This window comes from Stegostoma tigrinum, chromosome 11 (assembly GCF_030684315.1).
Source record: "Stegostoma tigrinum isolate sSteTig4 chromosome 11, sSteTig4.hap1, whole genome shotgun sequence".
NCBI lineage: Eukaryota > Metazoa > Chordata > Chondrichthyes > Orectolobiformes > Stegostomatidae > Stegostoma > Stegostoma tigrinum.
In genome coordinates, this window is record NC_081364.1 from 81,412,417 (window position 1) to 81,439,966 (window position 27,550).

Consider the following 27,550-nt stretch of genomic DNA (forward strand, 5'->3'; position numbering starts at 1 on the left):
GCCTTTTGTATACAGGAGTTGGGATGTCAAGTTGAGATTGTACAGGGCGTTGGTGCGGCCTCTTCTGAAGTACTATGTCCAGTTCTGGTCGGCCTGTGAGAGGAAGGATATTATTAAGCTGGAGAGAGTTGAGAAAAGATTTACTGGGTTATTGCTTGGAATGGAGGGATTCAGTTATAAAGTGAGGCTGGATAGACTGGGATTTCCTTCACAGGAGCACAGGAGCACAGGAGGTTGAGGGTGACCTTACAGAGGTTTGTATAATCCTGAGGGGTATAGGTAAGGTGAACGGAAGGTTTCTTCTCCCTAGCGTGAGGTATTTCAAGACTAGGGGGCATATTTTTAAGGTGAGCGGGGAAAGATTTAAAAATAACATGAGCGGCGACTTTTGTTTTGCACAGAGTGGTGCATGCGTGGAATAAACTTCCAGAGAAAGTGGTGGATGTGGCTACAGTTACAGTTACAATGTTTAAAAAACATTTGGATAAGTACATGAATGAGATGTTTGCAGACATATGGACCAAGTGCAGCCAAGTGGGACGACTTTAGTTTCAGAACATAGTCAGCATGGGCTGATTGGGGGTCCATTCCTGTGCTTTCTGACTCTATATGATTGAAACTGAGAGAATACTGGGACGCCTGGATAGATGGACACGAAGACGACGTTTCAACTAGGAGGAGGATCTAGAGCCTGAGGGCACAGCCTCACAATGAAGGGATGACCCTTTACAACTGAGATAAGGAGAAATTTCTTCTACCCGAGGGTAGTGATTGTGTAGAACTCATTGACATAGAGGGCTATAGAGGCTAAGCCATTGAGTGTATACATGACAGAGATAGATAGTTTCTTGATTGGTAAGGGGATCAATGGTTATGGGAGAAGGCAGGAGAATGGGGTTGAGAAACAGATCAGTCACGCGCAAATGGTGGAGCAGACTCAATGGGCCAAATACTTTCATTAAGCTCTATATCTTGTGATCGGTTGTTAAACATTTAGAAGGCATTTACGAATACATAGATAGGAAGGGTTTAGAAGGAAGTGGACCAAGTGCAGGGAAATGGGGTTAGCGTGGACAGATATTTTCATTGGTCTAGACCTGTTTGGGCCAAAGGTCCTGTCTCTGTGCTGTAGGACACTATAACCCAAAAGGAGGACAGATCACCCTCGACTGTGTACTGTGTAATGGCCGAGGGTGGGTTAGCTCATTTGGCTAGCTGGCTGGTTTGTGATGCAGAGTGAAACCAACAGCACATGCTTAATTCATCTACTGGTCGAGGTCTCCACGAAGGTCTCACCATCTTAACCTTGTTCCTTGTCTGAGGTATGGCAACCCTCAGGTTTAAGGACCATTGTCATCTCTCTTTCTCTCTTTCCGTTTCTCTTTCTCCCAAATAAGAGAGCAGTCCTATGGTCTTCTGGGACTATGGCAAATTTAAAGATTTTAGTTGTGTAATGAGAAAGGAATAGTTCGTAATCTATCTGTATGAGGTCCCTTGCGGGTGAGTGAAGAAGTCAGTGATAGAGCTCTTCTTTAAGATGCGAAGTGACAGAGTTGGTTCTAAGACTAGGGGCCAAAATCTAAATAGAGGAAATTGTGATGGTCTGAGACACAGGCAGGCTACAATAAATTGCGGAACATAAGTCAAAAACATAAACTTTTAAAGAGCATTTGACAGAACAGCAGCATTGTTCGTTCCCGTCTGGCACAAAATAAAGTGGGAAAGGTGACCATGCCATGGCTAACAAGGAGTATAAGGGATAGTACTGGAACCATGAAAAAGGCAAATAAATTGGCTCAAAACAGCAGCAGATCTGAAGACTGGGAGCAGTTCAGATTTCAGCAGAAGAGGACTAAGGGAGTGATTAAGAGGGGAAAGATAAAGTCTCAGATTAAACTTGTGGGGGACATACAGACTAATTGTAAAAGCTCCTCAAGATGTAATGAAGGGAAAAACAGATTAATGAAAACAAAGTCAATACAATCAGAAACAGGGGAAGTTACAATGTGGAACAAAAAGGTGGGCAACCCAATTAACTACATACGTTGATAATAAAATGTGAGGCTGGATGAACACAGCAGGCCAAGCAGCATCTCAGGAGCACAAAAGCTGACGTTTCGGGCCTAGACCCTTCATCAGACTCTCTGATGAAGGGTCTAGGCCCGAAACGTCAGCTTTTGTGCTCCTGAGATGCTGCTTGGCCTGCTGTGTTCATCCAGCCTCACATTTTATTATCTTGGAATTCTCCAGCATCTGCAGTTCCCATTATCTCTAACTACATACGTTGGTTCTGTCAAAGAATGGCACAAGTAATATCACTAAATTGCTGGGGAGCGACTGAAGGAAATCATGTTAGTGAGGAAATGGTGTTGGGAAAACTGACAGGATTAAACACCAACAACTCCCCAGCACCCAGTAATCCTCACCCCAGAGTTCTTAACAAAGTGACCCATGATAGAGTGGATGCATTTAAAAACTAGTGTTTCGATTAGAGGAGATTAATGGTCATCTTTCAAGATTCTTAAACTCTAGAACAGTTCCTCTGGATTGGAAGGCAACCCCACTATTTAATAATGCAGGTAGAGAGAAAACATTGAATTACAGACCAATTAGCCTAACACCAGAAAACAGTGAAAGGATTGGACAGAGTCAGTCAGCATTGATTTCGGAAAAGGAAATGGGAAATGAGATCTCATGTCCCTGAACACAGGTCATTGAAAGTGAGCATGCAGCTGCAGCAGGAGGTGAAGAAGGCAAATGGCATGTCGGCCTTTAAAGCAACACCGTTCGAGTACAGGAACAGGGCTTTCTTGCTGAAATTATACAGCGCTGTGGTGAGACCACAATGGAGTATTATGTGCGGGTTTGGAATACTTATCTGACAAAGGATGTTCTGGCTATGGAGGCTGCACACAAAGGTTTACCAGACTGATTCCTGGCATGGCAGGACTGATGCATAAAGGCAAAATGGATTGGTTAGGACAAAATTCACTGGAATTTAGAAGAATGAGGGAGGATCTGCCAGGAACCAATGAAATGCTAACAGGGCTAGCAAGTTAAATGCAGGAAAGATGCTCTCAGTGACCAGGGAGTCAAGAACCAGGGAGCCAGTTTAGGGATATGGGGTAGACTCTTTAGGACTGAATTGAGGAAATATTTCTTTACTCAAGACACTGGTGAGTCTGTGGAATTCGCTGCCACAGAAAGCAGTTAAGGCCAAAACACTGAATGTTTCCAAGAAGAAGACAGATATAGGGCTAAAGGGATCAAAGCGTATGGGTCTATAATGGGAACATGCTACTGAGTAGGATGATCAGCCACGTTCAAACATGACAATGGCCTACTCCTGTTCCTGCTTTCTATAGTTCTATTGTGTTAAAGATGGGGTACACAACAAAATGATTCTAACTGACACAGATGTCAGCATTTCTTATCACCACTGTAAGAAATTCCTGCAATTCCTTACCGAGCTGCAATTAGGAGCAGTTTCACCACATGGACTGCAGCAGTTCAGGAAGGTCAACGAGGGGCAGAGTGATTTTGGAAGCTTCTGAATCGGCTGCTCTGTCTCTCGTTTTCTATCCAGTTCTCCAGTTGTAGAAAAGCTGAGAAAAGCAACATAGTATGTATGAAATAAGAAACTATCTTTGGAAGTTTGATGATCCTGGGGGAAGGGAGAGGAAGGGATGGGTGGGATTGGGGTTGGAGTGGGGAGGGAAGGGAGTACAGGTGAGGAAGGGGTGGTGGGTAAAGAAGACCCAGTTTCCAATGCTGCTTGGTTCCCTCCATCCACTCCACACTTTTCCATCAATCTCAGTCACTGGCATATGCACAAGCATCTCCTAACAGCATACTGCATATACTCCTCAGTGAACACAGCAATACCCTTTATTTTCAGCCCAATTCACACCAAGTGATAAATAAAAAAAGTTAGCAGAGAAATTGTAAAGCCAAAAACAAAACTGACCGTATTACTGAAGCAGTTTCCATGATGCATTGTCTCATTGGTACACAGGATTGTCAAATCTTTATGCTGTAGCATCACAGCCAAACTCGTTTTCTCAAAAAGTTCCAGTTCAAAAAATAATTGTTGCCTTTCCATCTGTTTTATCATGTTCTCCCCCAGATTTGCTTGCACCAGTTTGCAAAAACTGACTTCATTCATGACCAAAAGAGTCTTCAGAGTTTTTTTGATAAACATCTGACCTGCAATTAACTTCCAGGCCTGGCCTTAAAACAAAAACAAGAGCTTATTTATTTTTAACACAAGTTGCTGCTCACAGTCCAGAGGTCACCATCCAGCTCTCAGATGCAAAACAATTTTTTTTTAATAGAAATCAGCGAGGCTTCTAACTAAGTGCACAGTGGAAAGAGCTTTAACAGTGACATTGAATGAGTGGGATGGTACACTTTGGAGTTTGGAACGATGAGAGGTAATCTCATTGAAGCCAATCAGATTCTGAAGGGGCTTGACAGCGTAAATGCTGTGAGGACATTGCCTCTCCAAAGGAGGTGGGGTTGAGAGGGAGGGTTGTCATGGGATGAGCCTGGGGGTGGGGAGATATTGAAACTGGTAAAATAAACATTTAGGCCATTGGGTTGTAGGATCCAAAGGCAAGGAGGCCCAGGATGGATATGTCACCCAGGGAGCGGGAGGGGGAATTGAAACAGTGTGTGACTGGAAGATAACGAAATGTGAGGCTGGATGAACACAGCAGGCCCAGCAGCATCTCAGGATGCTGCTGGGTCTGCTGTGTTCATCCAGCCTCACATTTCGTTATCTTGGATTCTCCAGCATCTGCAGTTCCCATCATCACTGTGACTGGAAGATGTTGTTTGTCATGAGCAGAGTGCTGGTGCTGTAGAAAGCAGTCTCTGAGCTGCTGCTTGGTCTCACTGATTGTCGAGGAGGCCTCATGGAGAGCAATGATGCATGTCTGTTGAAGTGGGCTCTTGCAGGTGAGCCTCTGTCTGATGTGAAGGTTTTGCTTGGTGCCTTGAATGGAGGTAAGAGGGAGAGGTGCAGATGCAGGTGCAGCACTTTCTACGGTTGCATGGATAGGTGCTGGGTGTGGTAGGGCTCATGGGGAGTGTGGAGTGGATGAGGGAGTCCTGGAGATAGCAGTCCCTTTGGAAGGCAGATGGGGTGGGAAGGGAAATATATCTTTGGTTGTGGGTTGGATTGTAGATGGTGGAGAATGATACATTGGATACAGAAGTTAGTGAGGTGATATGTGAAGACAAGGGGATTCTGTCTTTGTTCTTATTTGGGGGAGGGGAAGGAATGTGAGGGCAGATGTGCAGAATGCAAGAAACGTAGGCAAGACCATTTTCAACCACGAAGGGATATGTTGCGGTCCTTGAAATAAGAGGACATCTGGATGTTTGCGAATGGAACACCCCATCTTGGGAGCAGACATGGCAGAGGCAGAGGAGTTAGGAGTAGGGGGTGGCGTACTTGCAGGAAGGTGGGTAGGAGGAGGTGTAATCTCGGTAGCTGTCGGAGTCAGTGAGCTTGAAATAGTTGTTGGTTTCAAGGTGGTCACCAAAGATGGAGACAGAGGTCCAGGAAGGAGAGAGAGAGAGGCATCAGAGATGGTCCAGGTGAACCTGAGATTGAGGTGAAGGGTATTAGTAAAGTTGATTAATTGTTCAATCTCGTCGTGGGAGCATGACGCAGTTGCCGATACAGCCATCAATGTTGTGGAGGAAGAGGTAGGGGATAGTGCCAGTGCAGCAGGGGAAGAGGGACTGTTCTATTTATCCTACGAAGAGGTAGGCATAGCTTGGGTCCATGCAGGTTCTCATGGTCACCCCTTTGTCTATAGGAAGTGGAAGGAGTTAAAGGAGAAGTTGTTTCGGGTAAAGATGAGTCGGTTAAGTGGATGAGGGTGTCGATGGAGGGGGACTGGTTGTGCCTGTGGGAGAAGAAGAAATGCAGGGCTTTTGGCCATCTGTGCAGGGGATACAAGTGTACAGGGATTGTATGTCCATGGTGAAAATGAGGTGTTGAGGGCCAGGGAATTGAAAGTCTCGGAGGAGGTGGAGGGTGTAGGTGGGGAGTTCCTGGACCTATTGGAGAGAATGGTTGGAGGGGTTGCCCCACCCCTCAATCAGTGAATGAGGCAGCGTGTTTGGAGTCAGAACTTGTGTGTTCTGGACAGATGGGAGGGTTGCTTTCTTCCATTGTTTAACAGCACATTCAATAGGAAGTATTTCCACATCATCAATTTCAGATGGATAGCATAGCAAGATTGAACAGAGTTTCCTCTGTTCACTTGCACCTAATTATCATCAGCCTTTTACTGCGTGTTTTTTAAAATTCTTTCACAGGATGAGGGCGTCACTGACTCGGCAGCATTTCTTACCCAATCCCTAACCTTTCAGAATTTACATAAATCACTTAAAGGAGGGGATTGATGGCATGGTAGCTAAAGATTGTTTTCTATTTATGTTATGATGAAGTCATAAAGAGTCTACTGTGTGAAATAGATTTGGTGAACAGACAAAATATCTTGCAGATGCAGTATAATGTGGAAAATATAAAATCATTCACTTTGGCAGGAAAAACAAATAAGGTCCAAGTATAACTTAAATGGAGAATGACTGAAGAATTCAAAGATGCAGTGAAATTTCAAGCTCAAGCCAAAGAGAGTTGGTTACACATGCAGTATATAATCAGAAAGCTAATGGGCTGCCATTCTTTTTGTGACAAAATTTGATCATCAATGCAAGGATACACTTCATTTGTGCAGGGTATAAGTGAAACCACATCTCAAAGACACTGAACTGTTTCATCAAATTTTTTCAGGAAATGTATAAATTTATTGGAGTGGTTCAGAGGTGGTTTACTAGATTGATACCTGGAATAGGTGACTGTGACAGTGAAATCGAGAAGCATCTTCAGGGAAGGAAATTTGGGATAAAGGCATGGAGATGATTGGATGAATTAGCATTCCATACTTAAGTAAGGAGGGAGTATGTTTTAGAAGCCTAGTGTCAGATGTGTGGATGATGTGAACTGCCCAATGCAGCTTTTTGATCACAACCACTGACTCAGTTGAAAGCTCTTTGGTTTGATCAGCACTTTTTACAAGCTATTTGTAAGGGTGATGTATGGAGTGAAACAGATACTAACACCAAATCAATTAACCACAGGGATGCCTAATAACCATGAATAACATCTCTCAGGGAGACAGAACATTGTGACAGTGAATAATGAAATACAATCAGTGCATTTAAAGTCTAAGAAGGGATTGTAATGAATCACTGCTTCTCCGAATTTCCCAATGTAACCCCCTTTTAATGCCTCAGAATCTGTGTCACCCAAAAACAATTCTTTTTTTGGTGGGGTGGGGGACTGACATTTACTGATCAATGAGGGAAGGGAGGCAGGTTGTGTGTTAATAAGACATAGGAGCAGGAATTAGGCCATTCGGCCCATCCGGATCTGCTCAGCCATTCAATGGGCTGATAAGTTCCTCAACCCTTAATCCTGCTTTTTCCACGTATCCTTTGATCCCCTTGATAATCAAGAACCTATCTATCTCAGTCTTATATGTAGTCAATGAACTGGCCTCCACAGCAGTCTGTGGCAGTGAATTCCATAGATTCACTACTCTCTAGAAGTTTCTCCTTTATCTCCATGCTGAAAGGTCTTCCCTTTACTCTACTCTATGACTGTCCCCTTGAGTCCTCGTCTCTCCTACCAATGGAAGCATCTTCCCAATATCCACTCTGTCCAGGCCATTCAGTATTCCGTAAGTTTCAATTGGATTTCCCCCTCATCCTTCTAAACTCCAACGAATATAGTCCCAGAGTCCTCAAACATTCCTCATAGGTTAAGCTTTCTATTCCTGGGACCATTCTCATAAACCTCCTTTGAACCCCCTCAAGGGCCAGTATATCCTTCCTAAGATGTGGGAGCCAAAACTGCACACAATACTCCAAATGTGGCCTGACCAGAGCCCTTCTTATGGTCTTATAAAGCCTCAGTCGTACATCCTTGTTTTTATATTCAAGTTCTCTCAAAATAAATGCCATTATTGAATAACAGATTATTACTGCCTTGATTAATGCAACAGCATATAGTTTATTCGTCTTTTACAATCAGTAAATAACTTTAATGTAACAGGGTCCTGATTATTGATGTAATACAGCTCTCATTTTTAATTGTGATCTTTATTTTACATATCAGTGGTAATTATTGGTGAAATTATTCCCCATTTATTGAAAAAAGAGACAACTGATTATAAATGAAACAGAAGCTGTATAAATAATTAAACTTTGATTCATCATAAACCCGTTTAATTGAATCTTAAGAGCACAGAACGTGGCCACTTGGCCGATTGCTCTGTCTCTGAAAATGCTGACAATCTGTCTATTTTCTTTAAATGGCCTTACCCCTTATTCTGAGACAAAGTCCCTGTTGAAATTAACAGCCAGGGTAGAAATCAATCTACATCTACCATGTAAGATCCTTGTTAATTTCAACTAGATCACTGCTCATTTTCCAAATGTTATGATCCCATTTGCTGGTAATACTGCACAATGGTTTCTGAATGAAATTTAGATCACAAGTTTAATTTTTGCAATTAAGTTGGGATGATGGATAATTATTGAACATATTCAGATGAGGTTGCTAGCGTTCTTGTAATAAAACAACACAAGCTTATTGTGCATAATTTTTCAAAAAAAGGCTCTGTATGAATGTGATAATTTTGAAAGACCTGAACACAAACAGCAATTTAAACCATCCTTTGCAAATACTCAAGCTCAGTACTTTTACTACTGTCATTTTTTTTTGTTGCCTGCTCATGGGATATGGGTGTTGCTGTGTTATTGCCCAACCCTAACTACGCGGGAGGTGATGGTGAGGTGCTTTCTTGAATATATGTTCTCGTTGGGATGTTTGGGCAACCATATTGCTATTCTATCATGTTAGAACTTGATTAAAAAGTCTGTAGTACTGATGTCACTATTCAACATAGGCTCCTTAACAGCAAGGTTATTAATTAACCTTTCTCTTTACAGCATATTAAAGCTAAACCAAGCTGATTCCTACGTGGTCCTTCAAGTTTCAGAAATGTTCAGTCCAAACTCTGAATTCCACCCTCAACAGCACGCATGCTGGCTAGGTTCACCCAGTTTATATGGGAATTGAAGTCAGTCATTATTGCTGTATGATACATTCCACACATATCTAGTTTCCTGGATATATTCAAAGGGAAGAATTTGGCACAGGAATTCAACAGACAAATTTTTGATTGCATTAAAATCAATCATTGCATTGCATTAGCACCTAAAGCTGGGCTGGGTGTTTAAAGCTCTGAAATCACCAGTGGAACTGCTGCTGTTTCAACAGGTGTGCCATGAGAAACGATTCACTCTGAAATACTTCCTCATTCAGTGCAGGTGAATGGCCTTGCCCCAGAATGAACTCACTGGTGTGGCAACAAGGTGGAGAACCAAATAAATACCTGCCCACATTCAAAGCAGGTGAATGGCCTCTCTTCAGTTCGAAGATGTTGGTGTGTAATGAGTTGGGAGGTTTTCCTTGAACCTGTTTCCACAGTGAGAGCACCTGAATGGTCTTTAATCAGTTTGAACACGCTGATGGACGATCAGCTCCCTGGAAGATTTAAGGCAATTCACAGACTCTTGAACAAGATGTCTCTCTCCAGCGTGAACACATTGATGGGATTGCAATAGCTAGAACTTTTAAAGCATTTCTTCCAGTTTAGGCATTTAAAAGGTCTCTAATCAGTGTGAACCTACTGATATTCCTTGAAGTCATACGTCTCAGTGAATCCACTTCCAGAGTCAGAGAAGATGAATGGCTCCTCCCCAGTATGAACATGTCACTGAATTTTCAGCGCAGAGCAGTGACTGAATCCTTTGCCACAATCCATGCATTTCCATGGTTTCTCCCCTGTGTGACTACATTTGTGGTTCTCGAGACCAGTTGATTGTCCGAGGCCTTTTTTGCACACACAACTCCAGTATTTGTGCACAGTGCTTCCTCTTACCGTGCTTAAAATGTGTTGATATTCTGGGTATGATAAATTTGGGAGACTTCATTAGGTCATGATGTGATGGTTGCTTTCAGTTTCGTGAATTCAAATCCTCCTTTTCTCATACCCCAATGTCAGGTTCGTTTTCAGAGACCCTCACTGACTTGATGCAATAACAAGACACTGACCTGTTTAGAAAAACACAAATCTTTTATTACCAAGCAAGAACGACCTGTGGAGAATCACCGTACGCAACCCAGCACAGAGTGCAGCGCCTCGTGAGTAACTCTCCTCGAGCAGCGGACAGTCCCTGCTTTTTATACTTTACTAAGTACATAATAGATTAAACAATTTCACATCTCACAATGACATGATACATGAAACAAATATTACAACAGACAAAGACAGGATACAAAACAATTATTACATCAAGGACATAAAAGACCAGGATATAGGATCGATCGTTCGTGAAGTGACTGCTAATGGCAGGAGGCGATTTCAAGTTCCTAATGAGACAGATTGTAATTTCAAGCTGCCAATGTGCCTGGCTGGAACAACGTCAGTGCCCTGGTCCCTTTCTCAGAGACAGAAGTTACATACTTCAGAAGTCTCACACCTTTACAAATGTTCCTCACTTAACCTTATTTGAGACAGTTTAACTCTGATTCTGTTCAGTCAGGAAGCTTAAGGTAGCGTCCGCATCCCGATGTGCAGGAAGATAAGGAGTTACAAAGTCTTACACCAAATTCCTAGCTGGGCAGGAAGCTTGAAGGCAGTGCCTGCATACCTATGTGTAGGCAGGTAAAAGGCTTTAATGTATAGAAGTATATAAATCAATGGGATGTTATCCCAATAACATCTCAATACCCTGTGAAATTAATTTGAAACAGAAGTACGGAGTCAGAAAGAAGCCACAAAAGCATTAAGGCAGGTTGTAAAATTGTACTGAGTGAATCTGGCAATTTGCAGGGATAGCACTTGAAGAATTACCATGAAAGCTGCTGGATTGTTATAAAAGCTCAACTAGGAGTAAAACTAATGTCAATCAGTGAAGAAACCGGTGACTTGTTGTGGGCCTTCATAAGACCTGCACGGAGCAGAGTTAGAGAGAAAAGAAACAGACGTGGGGAGGAAGTAGGAGAGGCAGAGGGCAAGGACGAGGGACTTTGTATGTCTGCAGCTTGTCCAGAAGTGTGGCACAATCACACACATACTCAATCTCCACCAGCTCAAAGGATCAGGGTGGTAGATCTATGTGAAAATCTTCACCACCAAGTTATGCTCCAAGACACACCATCCTTACCAGTTTGATATACAGCTCTGGAGAAATAGAGACTTCCTTTGACCGAACATTAGGAGGATGAAAGCCTTCAGTCCCTGTTACCAAGTCCAGTCCTTAGCCACTCAGGAGCACAAAAGCTGACGTTTCGGGCCTAGACCCTTCATCAGAGAGGGGGATGGGGTGAGGGTTCTGGAATAAATAGGGAGAGAGGGGGAGGCGGACCGAAGATGGAGAGAAAAGAAGATAGGTGGAGAGGACAGTATAGGTGGGGAGGTAGGGAGGGGATAGGTCAGTCCAGGGAAGACGGACAGTTCAAGGAGGTGGGATGAGGTTAGTAGGTAGGAAATGGAGGTGCGGCTTGAGGTGGGAGGAAGGGATGGGTGAGAGGAAGAACAGATTAGGGAGGCAGAGACAGGTTGGACTGGTTTTAGGATGCAGTGGGTAGAGGGGAAGAGCTGGGCTGGTTGTGTGGTGCAGTGGGGGGTGGAAACTGGGCTGGTTTTGGGATGTGGTTGGGGAAGGGTAGATTTTGAAGCTGGTAAAGTCCACATTGATACCATTGGGCTGCAGGGTTCCCAAGCGGAATATGAGTTGCTGTTCCTGCAACCTTCGGGTGGCATCATTGTGACACTGGAGGCCCATGATGGACATGTCTTCTAAAGAATGGGAGGGGGAGTGGAAATGGTTCGCGACTGGGAGGTGCAGTTGTTTATTGCAAACCGAGCAGAGGTGTTCTGCAAAGCAGTCCCCAAGCCTCCGCTTGGTTTCCCCAATGTAGAGGAAGCCACACCGGCTACAATGGATACAGTATACCACATTGGCAGATGTGCAGGTGAACCTCTGCTTAATGTGGAAAGTCATCTTGGGGCCTGCAATAGGGGTGAGGGAGGAGGTGTGGGGGCAAGTGTAGCATTTCCTGCGGTTGCAGGGGAAGGTGCCGGGTGTGGTGGGGTTGGAGGGCAGTGTGGAGTGAACAAGGGGGTCATGGAGTGAGTGGTCTCTTCAGAAAACAGACAAGGGTGGGGATGGAAAAATGCCTTGGGTGGTGGGGTCGGATTGGAGATGGCGGAAGTGTCGGAGGATGATGCGTTGTATCTGGAGGTTGGTGGGGTGGTGTGTGAGAACGAGGGGGATCCTCTTGGGGCAGTTGTGGCGGGGACGGGGTGTGAGGGATGTGTTGCGGGAAATGCGGGAAACGCGGTCAAGGGCGTTCTCGACCACTGTCGGGGGAAAGTTGTGGTCCTTGAAGAACTTGGACATCTGGGATGTGCAGGAGTGGAACGCCTCACCTTCCTGGACCTCTCGGTCCATCTCCAGCAGATCCCTCACCTTCCTGGACCTCTCAGTCCATCTCCAGCACACCCCCCACCTTCCTGGATCTCTCAGTCTCCATCTCAGGCAACCAGCTTGTAACTGATGTCCATTTCAAGCCCACCGACTCCCACAGCTACGCTCTGCCTGCTTCTTTGTAGGTTATGTGGAACAGTCCCTCTTCCGCACCTACACAGGCCCCAAACCCCACCTCTTCCTCCATTACATTGATGACTGTATCGGCGCCGCCTCTTGCTCCCCATAGGAGCTCGAACAGTTCATCCACTTCGCCAACACCTTCCACCCCAACCTTCAATTCACCTCGGCCATCTCCAGCACATCTCTCACCTTCGTGGACCTCTCAGTCTCCATCTCAGGCAACCAGCTTGTAACTGATGTCCATTTCAAGCCCACCGACTCCCACAGCTACCTAGAATACACCTCCTACCACCCACCATCCCCCTATTTCCAATTCCTCCGCCTCCGCCGCATCTGCTCCCACGATGAGACATTCCACTCCCGCATATCCCAGATGTCCAAGTTCTTCAAGAAGCGCAACTTTCCCCCCACAGTGGTCGAGAACGCCCTTGACCGCGTCCCCTGTATTTCCCGCAACACATCCCTCACACCCCGCCCCCGCCCAAAGAGGGTCCCGCTCGTTCTCACACACCACCCCACCAACCTCCGGATACAACACATCAACCTCTGACACTTCCGCCATCTACAATGCTGGGTCTGCTCTGTTCATCCAGCCTCACATTTTATTATCTTGGATTCTCCAGCATCTGCAGTTCCCATTATCACAGTCCTTAGCCACTGACTGAATCTCTTTCTATGGCATCTGCTTAATGCCGAAAGACTGTTCAGAAACTTGGTGAAATATTTCACGCTAAGATGAGATTCCAACTATATTTCTATATCATGGGTAAAACTGCCTATTTCCGTAACAATGACTCCAGTCCAGTCTCAGTTCATCTCCTTCTGAAACTCTAATCTATTCCGTTATTATCTTATGGAGTTTAATGAAAACAAATGTGCAGTGATGCATTTTGGAAGATCAAGTTCAGATGGAAATTATTCAATGATGGCCAAATCCTTAAGAGTATTGACGTGCAGAGGGATCTGGGTGCGCATGTCCACAGAGCACTGAAGGTGGCAGCACAGGTGGATAAGGTAGTAAAAGAAGGCCTATGACAGACTTGCCTTCTTTGGCCTTCATTGACTTTAGCTTCCACCATCTGCAGTCCTTACTGTCCACACCAAATACTAGGGTTGAGAACCACCATTAACAATCATTGTGGGGTTTTGAAAATTAGCTTTTAGCTCAATTTTTACATCTTAATGAGAAAATAAGAAAGTTTGTGGACTCTGCATCACAACTATTTCTTGATATCTCTCGTTAATTTCTTGAGAGATTCTCTATATCTGGGGAGAATGATCCGATCTCGTAAATTTTTTCACTCTTTCCTTTTCTGACCAGTCCTGAAGATTTCATTCCTGATCAGTTCTGCAGCCCGAACCTTCTGATTGGAGGATCGCCCACACCCACTCAGGCCTCCAGTTCCACCTCCTCTTCTCTGGCAGAGTTTGGTGCAGGCGCTTCTCAGCAACTGTGCACCAGAAAGTTATGAAGGGAAGGACGAGGCAACTGGAACTTTGGGGAAGTTGGGGTCACTCTTGTGGTGAGCTAGAAGTATCCCTACTCCTGAATCGACAGGTCTGGGTTCAATGTCCACTGCTGCAGGCATGTGTAATAACATCTCTGATTAGAGGGGAAAAAAGGGGAAGTCAGGGACAGAACAAAGGAAGAGTAATCAGCAGACAATGTAATACAAAAGTGCTGTGGAACTCTGCTGCAGAAAGCTGTGGACTCCCAGTCATTGATTTTATTTAAGGCAGAGATAGATAGGTTCTTGATTAGTAAGGGGATCAAAGGTTACAGGGAGGAGGAGGAGGAGAATGGAGTTGAGAAATGTATCAGCCATGCCTGAAATGTGGAGAAGACTTGAAGGGCTGAATGGCCTAATTATGCTCCTATATATAATCATGATCTTATGATCCCACACTTTGAATTTATAAACCAAAAATGGGGAAAGGCATAGCAGCAAAAAGAGTGAATTCATGGTCACTGTTACAGGTCACACTCTTCCGAACGGACACTTGCAGCACAAATATGGATTTCGCGCCTCCACCTACCTGAGCATTGAACATTCCTTCAAGCATTCTTCCACCAATCACTCCCAGCCTAGATTGGCCATTTCGGGAAGGAGTAGACTTGGCAGTAGAGCTGGGTTATGAAGTAACTATCAGTTTTGGTGAGATAAAGTCAGGAGAAGGTTATCTGCTGTCAAGCAAGCTACACTGAAAGTCAGACAGTGATTAGCAGTTGAACGCTGCTTATACTGCTCATGTCAATAACGAGATAGAGACTAAAAAGACTTCTCGTAGCTTTTGTAGCCTCTGTCCTCAAGCTCTTTCTCTTGTGTCTTCATCTTCTGATTCTGGTTGTTCTTCACTGCACAGACATTTTCTTAAGGATCTCTTTTAGTCTTGTTCTTGTCTGATTAATCACCCACTGTGCCCAGTCACAGTTCATATGAACAACTTTCACCTCAATTAACTGCATGATGTTCTGCATGTTCATCGTTATTTTATTTTATTTTATTCTTCCTTCAGGGCTGCTGCATCCGTTGTCATTTATTTCACCAGCATTCTCTATTTACTGACAAAAAAGCTTCCAGAGCTTTCTTTAGCTTTTACCGGCACAAAACCTTTTCAAACCCGACTTAAAATTCCAGGATCTCTAACTTGGTGTCTTTTTAAACTTTTACTTTGAGGTTTTTCTTATCTACAGTACTGCAAACACAAGATTCTAATGACAATTGATGTTAGCTTCTAATAAACAAATTCAATGTTGAAACTTGCCTTGTTGCTGACTTCATAGCATCGCAGCATGTAACCAGACTGAACATTTCATCAACTCCATAATTACTCCCATCTGCCCCAGCATGTGCACATACTTGATCAATTACAGTCTGTAGTCTGGATGCTTCCTATTGCTCCTACCTGGTGCATCCTGTAGACAGTGTTCTCAAATCTCTGCTCTCAGTGCTCAAATGCTTTTGCTGTTCACTTACACTTTCAGAGCCCCAGAAGGACCTACTGAAGACTGTTCCACTTCTACTTGTACAAGGCCAAACACCGAAAGTGTAATATAAAATAGTGTGATGGGAGATAGAGGTACTCCTGACAAACTGTGAACTCCACTGGAAATGGGCAGCTAGACAAGGATGTATGTAACAACAGCAATATTAGCAGAATCCAATTGCCGGTCTCTCAGGTGAAGTTGCTGGTGTTTCAGCTGGTTATATGATTGAGCGAATCCTTCCCCCATACTTGGAGCAGATGAATGGACCCTCCCCAGTATGAATTTGATGTTTCAGCAGATTCTGCTTACTTTTAAACCTCTTCTCACAGTCATAACATTAAAAGGTCTCTCACTAGTGTGAACAAGTTGGTGTGTCGTGAGGTGGGATAGGTGACTACATCTTTTGCCACATAGGCAGCACATGTATGGTCTCCCCAGTGTGAATGCACCGGTGGATCAGAAGGTCAGATGAATCAACAAATTCCTGTTTGCAGTCAGCACAGGGGAATGACCTCTCTTCAGTTTGAACTTGATGGTGTCTCAGGTGGGATAATCAAATGAATCCTTTCCCACAGACAGGGTAGGCAAACAGCCTCCTCCCAGTGACAGTGTACTGGTGTTTAAGAAGATGCTTTCTGCTTTTAAATTTCTTCTTACAATCACGACATCCAAAAGGTCTCTCATCAGCGTGAACAAACTGATGTATTAGAAGACAAGATGAACTAGTGAAACACTTGCGACACAGAGCAGATGAACAGTTCCTCCCCAGTGACAGTATGTTGGTGGTTTCAGTAAATCCTTTTTACTTTTGAAGCTCTTCTCACCGTCAGAACACTTAAAATGTCTCACGTCAGTGTAAAAAAGTTGGTGGGTCAGGAGGTGGGTTGACAGAATGAATCCTTTGCCATACATTTTGCAGGTGAATGGGCCCTCCACCATGTGTCTGTGTTGATATATCAATGTATCCTTTATGCTCTTTTCTCAGTCTCCCGTGAGAACATGTTCTTCTCACAGTCAGAACAGTTGAACTGTCCCTCATCAGTGTGAACCTGCTGATGTGTGCAAGGCTGAATGGCTGAGTGAATCCCTCCCCATAGACGGGGCAGCTGAAGTTTTTTCCAAGCATGACTGTGCTGACGACTTTCCAACTCTGATGGGTAACAGAATCCCTTCCCACTGTCCCCACATTTCCATGGTTACTTCATTGTGTCCGTGTCCTGAAGTCTTTCCAGGTTCAATGATTTACTGAAACTGATGTTCATGGGCAGATTAAAGGGACAGTCTCTCTCTGTTGTGAATAGTGTAATTATTTTTCAGGCTGAGTAAATTGTTAATGCTATTTCCACGGTTAGTCACTGGTACACTCTCATTCACGTGTGTGTCTCGGTGCTTTTGTAGTTGCGTGATGCTTAAAATCTTCTCTCACAGACAGTTTTTCTCCTTGCACATTCAGAGGCTGGTGATGTTCAGATCCTGTTGAATTGACTGACGCTATCAGGTCTTGATGTGTTGATTCTGGTTTGTAAATAAAACCCTCTGAATACCTTATAAAAGAAAGATTAAGTTGGAATACTTAATACATGAAATCAAACAGGTCATTCAGTCCAATTACTTTGCCGTTTTATGTCTTCCCTCCTATTCCATTCACCTCATTCTCAGTTATTTTTGATTCTTTTCACCACTCAGACTCAGATGATATTACCAATTCACACACCACTTCCAGCACGACCTCCAGCCTAGTCTAAGATGCCTCTCCTCTGTGTGAATTTATTGTTGAGTGTGCAGGGCAGATGATTCAGGGAATTACTTTCCAGTCTTAGTACAGCTGAATGGCCTCTCCCCAGAGTGAACCCGCTGGTGTCTCAGCAGATGGGACGACTGAATGAATCTCTTCCCACACTGCGTGCAGGAGAATGGTCTCTCCCCAGTGTGAACACGCTGATGTACAGTGAGGTCAGATGACCATCTGAATCCAGCTCCACAGTGAGAGCATCTAAATGGTTTCTCCTCAGTGTGAATGCGTTGATGAATTATCAGTTCCCCAGAGGTTTTAAAGCACTTCCCACAATCTGTGCAGTTAAAAGATCTTTCACCAGTGTGAACATGCTGATGGTATTTAAGACCCCCAGAACTTTTATAGGACTTCCCACAGTCCAGGCAGTTAAAAGGTCTTTCATCAGTGTGAACTCGTTGATGACGCAACAGTTCCCCAGAACTTTTATAACACGTCCCACAATCTGTACATTGAAAAGGTCTCTCATCAGTGTGAACTCGTTGGTGGTATATCAGTTCCCAAGAACTCTTGTAGCATTTCCCACAATCTGCACAGTTGAAAGGTCTCTCATTAGTGTGAACACGTTGATGACGCATTAGTTCCCCGGAACATTTATAACACTTTTCACAGTCCGGGCACTTTAAAGGTTTCCCATCAGTGTGAACACGTTGATGACGCATCAGCTCCCCAGAACTTTTATAGCATTTTGCACAATCTGAACATTTAAAGGGTCTCTCATCAGTATGAACACGTTGGTGGACCATGTGCTCCCCAGAACTTTTAAAACACTTCTCACAGTTTGGGCATTTAAAAGGCCTGTCATCAGTGTGAACACGTTGATGGGACATCAGATTGCTGGAGCTTTTATAGCACTTCCCACAATCTGGACATTGAAAAGGTCGCTCCTGACTGTGAACTCGCTGGTGTGTCAGCAGGGTAGATGGCTGCATGAATCCTTTACCACACTTTGAGCAGGTGAATGGCCTTGCACCAGTGTGACTGTGTTCGTGAATTTCCAGCTCAGATGGGGACCTGAAATCTTTGCCACAATCCCCACATTGCCACATTTTCTTCTCAGTGTGACAACACTTGTGGTTCTTGAAGTCAGAAGATTGTTTGAGGCCTCGTCCATGCAGAGAACACAGATGTTCTTTTTCCCAGATGTAGATGGGTTTTTTTCCCTTCCATTTTCAATACCTGCTGATATTCAGGTAGTGACCAATTGAGCAAATCCATCATACCCTGATTTGATTTTTGGCTTGAATTTCCCAACTGCAAATCTTCTCCTTCTAAGATCCTGTGAAATTGATTTAAAACAGAAAAAAGGAAATCAGAACCCAAAAAACAGAAAATTAGGTTATGAAATTGATCTCAACAAATCTGGTAATTTACAGGAATGGCACAACGAAAAAATGAGAACAAAATTGCTGAATTGCTGTAGTACCTAAACTCTTTAATAGATATCCATCAGAGAAGGGTAACTGCCACCTGGTCTGGACCTACACAAGACTTTGGCCTCTACGGGAGGACAGAACAAGAGAGAAAGTTAGTAGACAGTAACAGAGGGAGCAAGGTAGGAGAAAGAGAGAGCACAAAGAATAGAAGCAAACAGGAGCACAGGAGAGTGAAAGGGCTGTTTGCGAGTAAGGCTTTGCAGAAGCAAGGGAAGCTACATTTGTGCAAGTGGAATAAATCAGCTACACACAGCTAGGGGATGGGCAGTCACGGAAACCTCATTGAGATATGATCGGAAGAAACAATCACTGTAGGGTTAAAAACATTCATTAGGAAAGGTTTAGGACATGGCAAAGAGATGATCAGGGAGGATAGGGATGAAACAGAGCAATGTATTCAGATCCACAGTAAAGGGATCTCACCAGCCCCAGATCAGTGAACAACAGCACAGCAAGATAAGTGCTGAATTGTCAATGAATGCTCAATAATGCTCACCCCGGAACAATTTCATCATGATTCTTTGACATTCAATGGCAGGACCATTGTTGAATCCTCCCCTATCAGCATTCAGGAGGTTACGGTTGACCGGAAACTGAACTGGACTAACTATATAAATACAGTCACTGCAGGAGCAGGGTGAAGGCTAGAAATCTTACAGTGATCAACTCCCCTCCTAACTGCCCAAAGTCTGTCCACCACTTACAAGACACAAGTCAGGTATGAGAGAGAATGCCAATTGTCTGGATGAATGCAGCTCTAACATCCCTCAAGAAGCTTGGCACCATACAAGACAAAACAGCACAGTTGATTGCCTGTCACCTTCAAGTTTCACTTTCTTCACCATTAATGCACAGTGGCAGCAAAGGGTACCATCTGTCTTGTGCGATCTCCCTCTGGGCAGAGACCTTGTAGTTTCCACCACTGGGATAGGTACTACCCATCACAAGTTGGTACCTCAGTGTAGACAATGAATCATAGACACTGGGAACAACAACCTGATTTATTCAGGAATGTTGCTTTTGCTTTTGGCACTGATTTTCACATCTTTTAGTGTGGATCACATGTTTTTGGGGGGGGGGGGCAATAGAGGAAAATATCTCTCAAATTGAATTTTTTTTTACAGATTTTACCCTGTACAGACAGTAATGATGTTTGTAAATATTTCACAGAGTAATAGAAAGAAAGACATTGAAGATGGGAGAGTCAAATCAAACACTATGTCAAGATCCAACCATCAGTACAAGAAGGGAATATGTTTATCTGGGATGTCTGTGGGAAAAGATTTCAATCATCAGTGTGAGTGGGAAAGTGCCAGCACCCGCACACTGACACACATGATTCTGAATGTTCCAGTGAGCTAACTGCAGAAATTATTCAACATCATCCAGTTAACATTCTGGGAAATGAAAGTCCACAGAACAGAGAAACTGTACACACATTGTGTTTATGGACAAGGATTCAACAGACCATCCAATCGGGAGAGATGTCAGGAGATCAGCATCATGGAATAACCGTGGAAATGTGCGGATTGTGTGATGGGGTACAAGTACCCAGGGCAGCTGGAAGTTCATCGTTGTAATCACTCTGGGGAGAGACTGTTCACCTGCTAAATGTGTGGGAAGGGATTTGCTCAGTCACCCAGCCTCGTGTCACACCAGTGGGTTCACACTGACAAGAGACCTTTTAAATGCTCTGTGCGAAAAGCTTTAAGAGCTCTTGAGGTTGGTTGACTCGCCAAGCTGGTTTGTTGTTCTGCAGCTGTTGCTAAGAGCTCTAAAGGTCGAATTCAACATCGACCCTGTTCACATGGGGGAGAACTCGTTTAGCTGTTCTATGTGGGAAGGAATTCACTTGGGGAATCCAGCCAAATTTAACATAAAAGTCTTCACCGCTGGGAAAGAAGCTTCATCTGCTCTCAGGGAAGGGACACAATCGAGCTCACGCTGGAGAGAGACCGATATCTGCTGTGTGTAGGAGGGGATTCATGCCTTCATCCATTCTAATGTCACACAATCAGGTCACACTGGAGAGAGATCTTTTATCTGCCCTGTGTGCGGGAAGGATTCACATCGTCATCCAGCCTGAGGTCACATAAGCCATCTCATACTGGAGAAAGACCATTCATCTGCTCTCAGCATGGGAAGAACCAGTCAGTTTAATCAGTTACCCAGCCTCACTAAACACCGATGTGTTCACAGTGGGGAGAAGCCATTCACCTGCTCCATGTGTGGGAAGGGATTCCCTGGTTCATCTGTTCTGTGGAAACACCGACGTGCTGCCACAGGTGAGAGGCCATTCACCTACTCTGAATTTTTAAAAATTCATTCACAGGATGAAGGCATCGCTGGCTAGGCAGCATTTATTGCCCATCTCTAATTGGTCACACTGGAGAGAGGCCATTTACTTGCTCAGGTTGTGGAAAAGAATTCAGTCATCTGCCCCAGTAAGACACCAGAGCATCCACACAGGGGAGAGGCCATTCAAATGCTCCAAGTGTGGGAAGCAGTTCAGAGATTCATCTGGCCTACAGGTACACCAGTGAGGTCATACTGGGGAGAAGCCATTCATATGTTCTGAGTGTGGGAAAGGATTCAGTCAGTCATCCAGTCTGTTGAAGTATAAGAAAGTTCACAAATGATCATAAGAATTGGATCTGCTGTTAATCCGCATTATATATGCTGCTAGACAGCGCATTTCAAACAGACAGCATCTACTGTCTAGAAAAACAAGTGAATCAGTTACATGGTTCAGTTAGCACCTGCATCCTCTTCTCCATACTGCACACCATTCTCATTAACAGGATGGAGAAAGGGAAGATTTGCAGACAGAATTCTCAAAATGACCATCACATGAGGATCTAATGGCGTCACTGAAATAACTGGCACTTGAATATCATCATCTTCCATATTGGCTGTTCCTTTACTCTCAGTTGGGCAGCATGGTGGCTTCGTGGTTGGCACTGCAGCCTCACAGCGCCAGGGACCCGGGTTCAATTCCCGCCTCGGGCGACTGTCTGTGTGGAGTTTGCACATTCTCCCCGTGTCTGCGTGGGTTTCCTCCCACAGTCCAAAGGTGTGTAGGCTCGGTGGACTGGCCATGCTAAATTGCCTGCAGTGTTCAGGGGCGTGTGGGTTATGGAGGTATGGGTCTGGGTGGGATGCTTCAAAGGGCGGTGTGGACTTGTTGGGCCGAATGGCCTGTTTCCACACTGTAGGGAATATAATATATGTAATCTAATCTAATATTCCATATTAGCTGTTCCTGTACTCTCAGTGATTGTAAATTGTGATTGGGCCCCACACCTCAGGAAGGACATACTATCCCTGGAGCGTGTCCAGCGGAGATTCACACGGATGATCCCTGGAATGGTAGGTTTAACGTATGATGAAGGGCTAAGGATCCTGGGATTGTACTCATTAAAGTTTAGAAGGTTGAGGGGAGATCTATTAGAAACTTACAAGATAATGTATGGTTTAGAAGGGGTGGACGCCAGGAAGTTCTTTCCGTTAGGCGGGGAGACGAGGACCCATGGGCACAGCCTTAAAATTAGAGGGGGTAAATTTAAAACTGAAATGAGATGACATTTCTTCAGCCAGAGAGTGGTGGGCCTGTGGAATTCATTGTCACAGTATGCAGTGGAGGCCAAGACGCTGGATGCCTTCAAGGCAGAGATCGACAAATTCTTGATCTCAGAAGGAACCAAGGCTACGGGGAAGAGTGCAGGGAAGTGGTGTTCAAATGCCCATCAGCCATAGTTTAAATGGTGGAGTGGACTTGATGGGCCGAATGGCCTTACTTCCCCTCCTATGTCTTATGGTCTTATGGTCTAAACCCTAGAACTTCTCACAAACATGGTGAGTGACCCTACACCTCAAAGACTACAGTCCCAGATACCACCATCTTCTCAAGGAGGGCAACTGAGATGGGCAATAAGTGCTGACCTCCACATTAATACTATACCCCATGAATTGATCTGAAAATGAAGGAAACTCACATCCAAGACTGAGCCTTGTTCATGCTGACAGTGGGAGAAGCGAGAGGGTCAAAGGGTTTCTTTTTGCTGGACTGGCCACTCTCACCACCTTGCTTCCAGTGAGGCTGATGCTCTTTGAGCCTGGGAATGAACATTCCCAAGGAAATGATCCCCAAAAGCCAATGAAGTAAATTTATTTTGTCCTGGATAGGAAATAATGTTTTCCTCACCCGCTCCAGTTAGCTCAGAAGTAAATATGATTGTCTTTATTCCATTGAATCTCTCGCCCAATCAACTCAATTAGTCTCCATCAGTATTTATGCTCCACATCCTCCCCTTTCATCTCCTACCTCAGCAGATCCTTCTATTCGTTTCTCCCTCACGTATGCATCCAACTTCTCAAAGATATTCCGCTGTTCACCTCCATCTCATGCTATTGGAATGAATTGCACATTCTGAGCTGTTGCAGGGTAAAGAGGTTTCTCATAAAACCGCTATTGGATTTTTAAAGCCCTTCATCATTCTAAAGGCTTCCTTCATATCATCCGTTAGTCTTCTCTTTTCTAGAGAAAGGCTCCCCAGACTTGCCTGAGGGTTACAGGATTTCAGTTCTGATAATGCCTTTTTGATTCTGTGTGACACATTTCCAATGCCTCTATTTCCTTTGACCAAATGGCAGTGACAAATGTTGACAGTGCTCCCAGTGGAGTCAAACTTTGGTTTCAAATAAGTGAAACATCATTTTCCTCCTTTTCCATTCTATCTCTGTAGAAAGGAGCTCAAATATGGGCTGTGCCTATGATGAAAGTTGCTAAGTTCTTGAGAAGTTTGAGACTGGAATTACAAGAATATCATCAGGGGTTCAGGACTTCAGTTGGTTGGAGAGATTTGAGTAGCTGATCCTGTTCTCTTTGGATCCTAGAATCACTGTGGTCGAACAGAGAGGGAGACCCTTCAGCCCTCTGAGATCATGCTGGCTGTGATTAGAACAAATATTAGTCATTGTTCAATCCCAAAAACCCTGCAAGTTTGTATGCATCAAGGAACCTCCAATTTTAAATAGAAAGTAATGAATATATTGTTCAGGATGATAAACGAATGGAAAAAATTGATTTCAGATGTAGTTCAGGAGAACCTTGCAATCTAGTATCCACCTAGGTTGCTGTTAATACTTGGAATGTCGAGATGTTTTGAATGATATCTTTCCTTGTCAATACTTACATTTTGTTTCAGGAAACCACATTTGATAATCTGGTCACTCCCTGACAGATCAGCACAACATGGAAAGATGTTGAGGCAGGCACACATTTTGATAAATGCACCTGAATGTTGATATGTGCCATTACATTAGGCTATCAGTGGATGTGTAGTTATAATATGTTATATATGAAAGAAATGGCATGTCAATTCACAGTGAACCCGCACTGCAGAGAGGGTCCCAAACACATGCAGCTCCTTGAGAAACAGCCAGAAATGTAATGGTTAATGTGGCCGGGGTTAACGAGACAGCATTGTGACATCATCAAGACAGTGACACGTTCTCCCGAGAGAAACTGACCTGAAACAATCCGGAGAGAATTCAACCCACAGGGAATGGTCAGGAAGTCAGTGAGGTTCATTAGGAAGGGGTTGTACACTTAGATTGGGATCATTGAGAACTGTCCACATTTAAGACACAGGCGAATAAAAAGATTGGAGAGTCTTTACACCCATATTTGATCTGTTGCTTGAAGCTCATGTATCTGTGTGCAAGTAATTTATAAACTCATGGCGCTCCTCAGGAGAAGAACAGGTCAAATTGATGTGACCCCAGCAGGGGCCAGAACAGAACTGGAAAATAACAAAGTGCAAATGATAGAGGGGTGATAAAAAAAGAACCACACTCCTTCAACATATGATCTATAAATATCCCTTTTCAGTTTTCTTGCTAATTAGCATATTAATTTAAATATGATAACTATTTTATTTGCTTATGAGTCATTGGCAGCGCCGGGTAGGGCCAGATTTATTGCCCATCGCTAACTGCTCTGGAGAGGCTGGGGCCAGCTAAAGCCCATATACTGTTGGTAGATCCACACTGCCATCAAAGGAGACTTCCAGGAATTTGACCAAGCAACACAGAAGGAACATGATATATTTCCAGGTCAAAGTCAGAAGGCTCACAACACCAGGTTCAAGTCCAACTGGTTTATTTGAAATCATAACCTTTCAGGGTGTTCCTCCTTAGTCAGGTGAAGTGCTACTTTATTACACATCATAAGAAAAAGTGATATATTCAGGTGCAGGGTTCAGAATGCTTGTGATTTCAAATAAACCTGTTGATCTATAACTCGATATCATCTGCCTCCTGACTTTGTCCACCCCAATCCAACACCAGCACCTCCACGTCATACTTCCAGGTCAGCATGGTATATGGCCTAGAGGGGATCTAGCAAGTGGTGGCGTTCGCATGTGACTGCTGCATCAGTCCTTCTGGATGGTAAAGACTGCAGATTCAGAAGGTGCTGTTGGAGGAGCCTTGCTGAGCCACTGCAGTGCATCTTGTAGATAATAGAGACTGCTGCAACTGTGCATCAGTGGTGAAGGGAGTACAGGGATGTAGTTTGGGCGCAAATCAAGAGGGCTGTTTGTGTTCGATTGCATTAAGCCTGACGTGAGGCTTTTGAAATTAAAGAAAACCAAACATTGTCATATGAAACTGTCCACAAAGTGAAATATTGGTTTTTGACAGTTACCTCTGGATCAGACAAGTGAATGGAAGGTAGTCAAGTTGGGAAATGATATCGAAGCGGGAATAAAAGACATGTCCTGGAGACATCATCATAAAATGATAGAGTCTCAGATGAGACTCCTTCAGAAAAAGTTCCTCCCACTGCCAGCATTAACCTTATTACACCCTTTGCTGACCAATATACATATGTTGCATGTAGTTATTGTAAATGAAAATTAACATTTTGTCAACACTCCCAATGTCATCACTGTTGATGAAATATAATTTCTAATCCAGACCCTTCTTTCAATTCACCCTGATGCATTCTGTGTGGTTACAGCAGAGGCAGAGATAGGCTGCTCGCACCTCTGCTCCCATTGTCTGGATCTCAGTGTTGTACGTTTAACAAATACTGTTTGAGCTTTACCAATGTAGTGGTAACCTAAACCTGAACCTGACAGCTCACTTCCAGTCAGGAGCAGATCATTGATTTACATTAATCTCTGATTTGAAGCACATTTCCAGCATTCACCCATTTGAAGTGTGTCCCATTGCAGGCAGAGCTTGGAGCACAGACATACACACTCATGGACAGAGGCATAAAAACAGATTTATAGATACACGCACAGACGTTGTATGGAATTTGCACATTCTCCTCGTGTCTGTGTGGGTTTCCTTGCATAGTCTGAAGATGTGCAGGTTAGGTGAATTGGCACTGGGAAATGCAGGGTTGTGCGATAGGGTATGGATGTGGGTCTAGGCAAGATGCTGTTTGGAGAGTCAATGCAGACTTTACGGACCAGATGGCCTGCTTCCACACTGTAGGGATTCTAAGACTTAACAGGTATACTCTTCTGGGACAGTGGTGTCCTATTGCAGACAGCAAGACATACCGACACAGGCAGAAACACATACAAATATGGATGAATACGGAGATACACACAGACAATGTCCCTTGATAGTACCAAGGCTGATGCGTTTCATCAACTCAGGTTCACTTGTACAATAAATGTGTACAATCACTGTTTGTAAAATAGATTGATTCATTTGTAGAATTCTCAAGCTTATTAACAGTAAGCTTGCTGACTTGTTCATTTCAGTCCCACTCACCTTCTGTTACTCCAGCCGGTCTCCGAATGAAAATGAAACACTACACGGGAGGTGAGGAACCGACTTCTGCAACCAACCGCCTCCCTGATGTAAAGCAGCTTTTTAACTGGTCCACCTGTGGTAGGAAGTGAAAGTGCTGCAAAACCTCAGCCATTCAGACAGTATCTCTGGAGAGGGACACACAGAGAGCGAGAGAGAATATAAACTCCGGCTCACTGACCTTTGGGCTTCAATAACCAGCCGCTTCAAAGCACTTCCATCTCAGTCCAGCAGAGACAAACGTTGCTCTTAGTTTGACATTGCTGTGTGTAAATCCGTTCAGTCTAAGCCCATGTAAGTGCAGTTTCCCGGAGTCTCACCGGGGTCCCCCTCTCCATCTCATCTCACACTTAAAACCCACCACCTCAGGCATTGATACTACGCATGCTCCGTAAACAGCCTGGCTCCGGTAAATTATTCACTCTGATTGGTTCGACGCCCAGCCAATCCCGAAAAGATACCCGGGCTGCCCCTCTTTCTATAGGCCATACATGCCATCAATCACCCCGGAACTGAAGAATGCTAGATTGCGTATGATGTTCAGCTCCCAAGGCGCGTTTATAGTTGTGCAAGTTTGTTACAAGGAGAGGAATTGGCCCAGAGCTTATTTGTATCTCAGCTTGGGAAGGAGGGTGAGGTTTCTCATTTTAAAAAGTTGTATGTTTTGTAGTCATCTCTGGGTAGGCCAGTATTAACTGTCCATCCCTCATTGTCCAGAGGGCAGTGAAGAGCCAA

At 44.2% G+C, this 27,550-nt stretch overlaps 1 protein-coding gene across 7 annotated transcripts; it reads right to left on the bottom strand.

The window, feature by feature from the left end:
• Positions 1-27,201, bottom strand: LOC132210159 (zinc finger protein 418-like). 7 transcript variants are annotated; one of them, XM_059649582.1, is made up of 6 exons: positions 26,777-26,987; positions 14,803-18,825; positions 9,480-10,201; positions 3,968-4,230; positions 3,467-3,605; positions 1-93 (listed from the first exon to the last, which is right to left on the bottom strand). In XM_059649582.1, exon 2 carries the CDS (start codon positions 18,593-18,595, stop codon positions 17,558-17,560), a length of 1,038 nt encoding a protein of 345 aa, XP_059505565.1. In that variant the 5' UTR covers positions 18,596-18,825; positions 26,777-26,987; the 3' UTR covers positions 1-93; positions 3,467-3,605; positions 3,968-4,230; positions 9,480-10,201; positions 14,803-17,557. The 7 variants fall into 7 exon arrangements, with proteins under 7 accessions (XP_059505565.1, XP_059505566.1, XP_059505564.1 ...); XM_059649583.1 differs by lacking the exon at positions 3,968-4,230; XM_059649581.1 differs by lacking the exons at positions 1-93; positions 3,467-3,605; positions 3,968-4,230; positions 26,777-26,987 and adding exons at positions 18,973-19,046; positions 26,997-27,201 and having other exon boundaries at positions 7,675-10,201.
• Between the last annotated feature and the right edge of the window lie 349 nt (positions 27,202-27,550).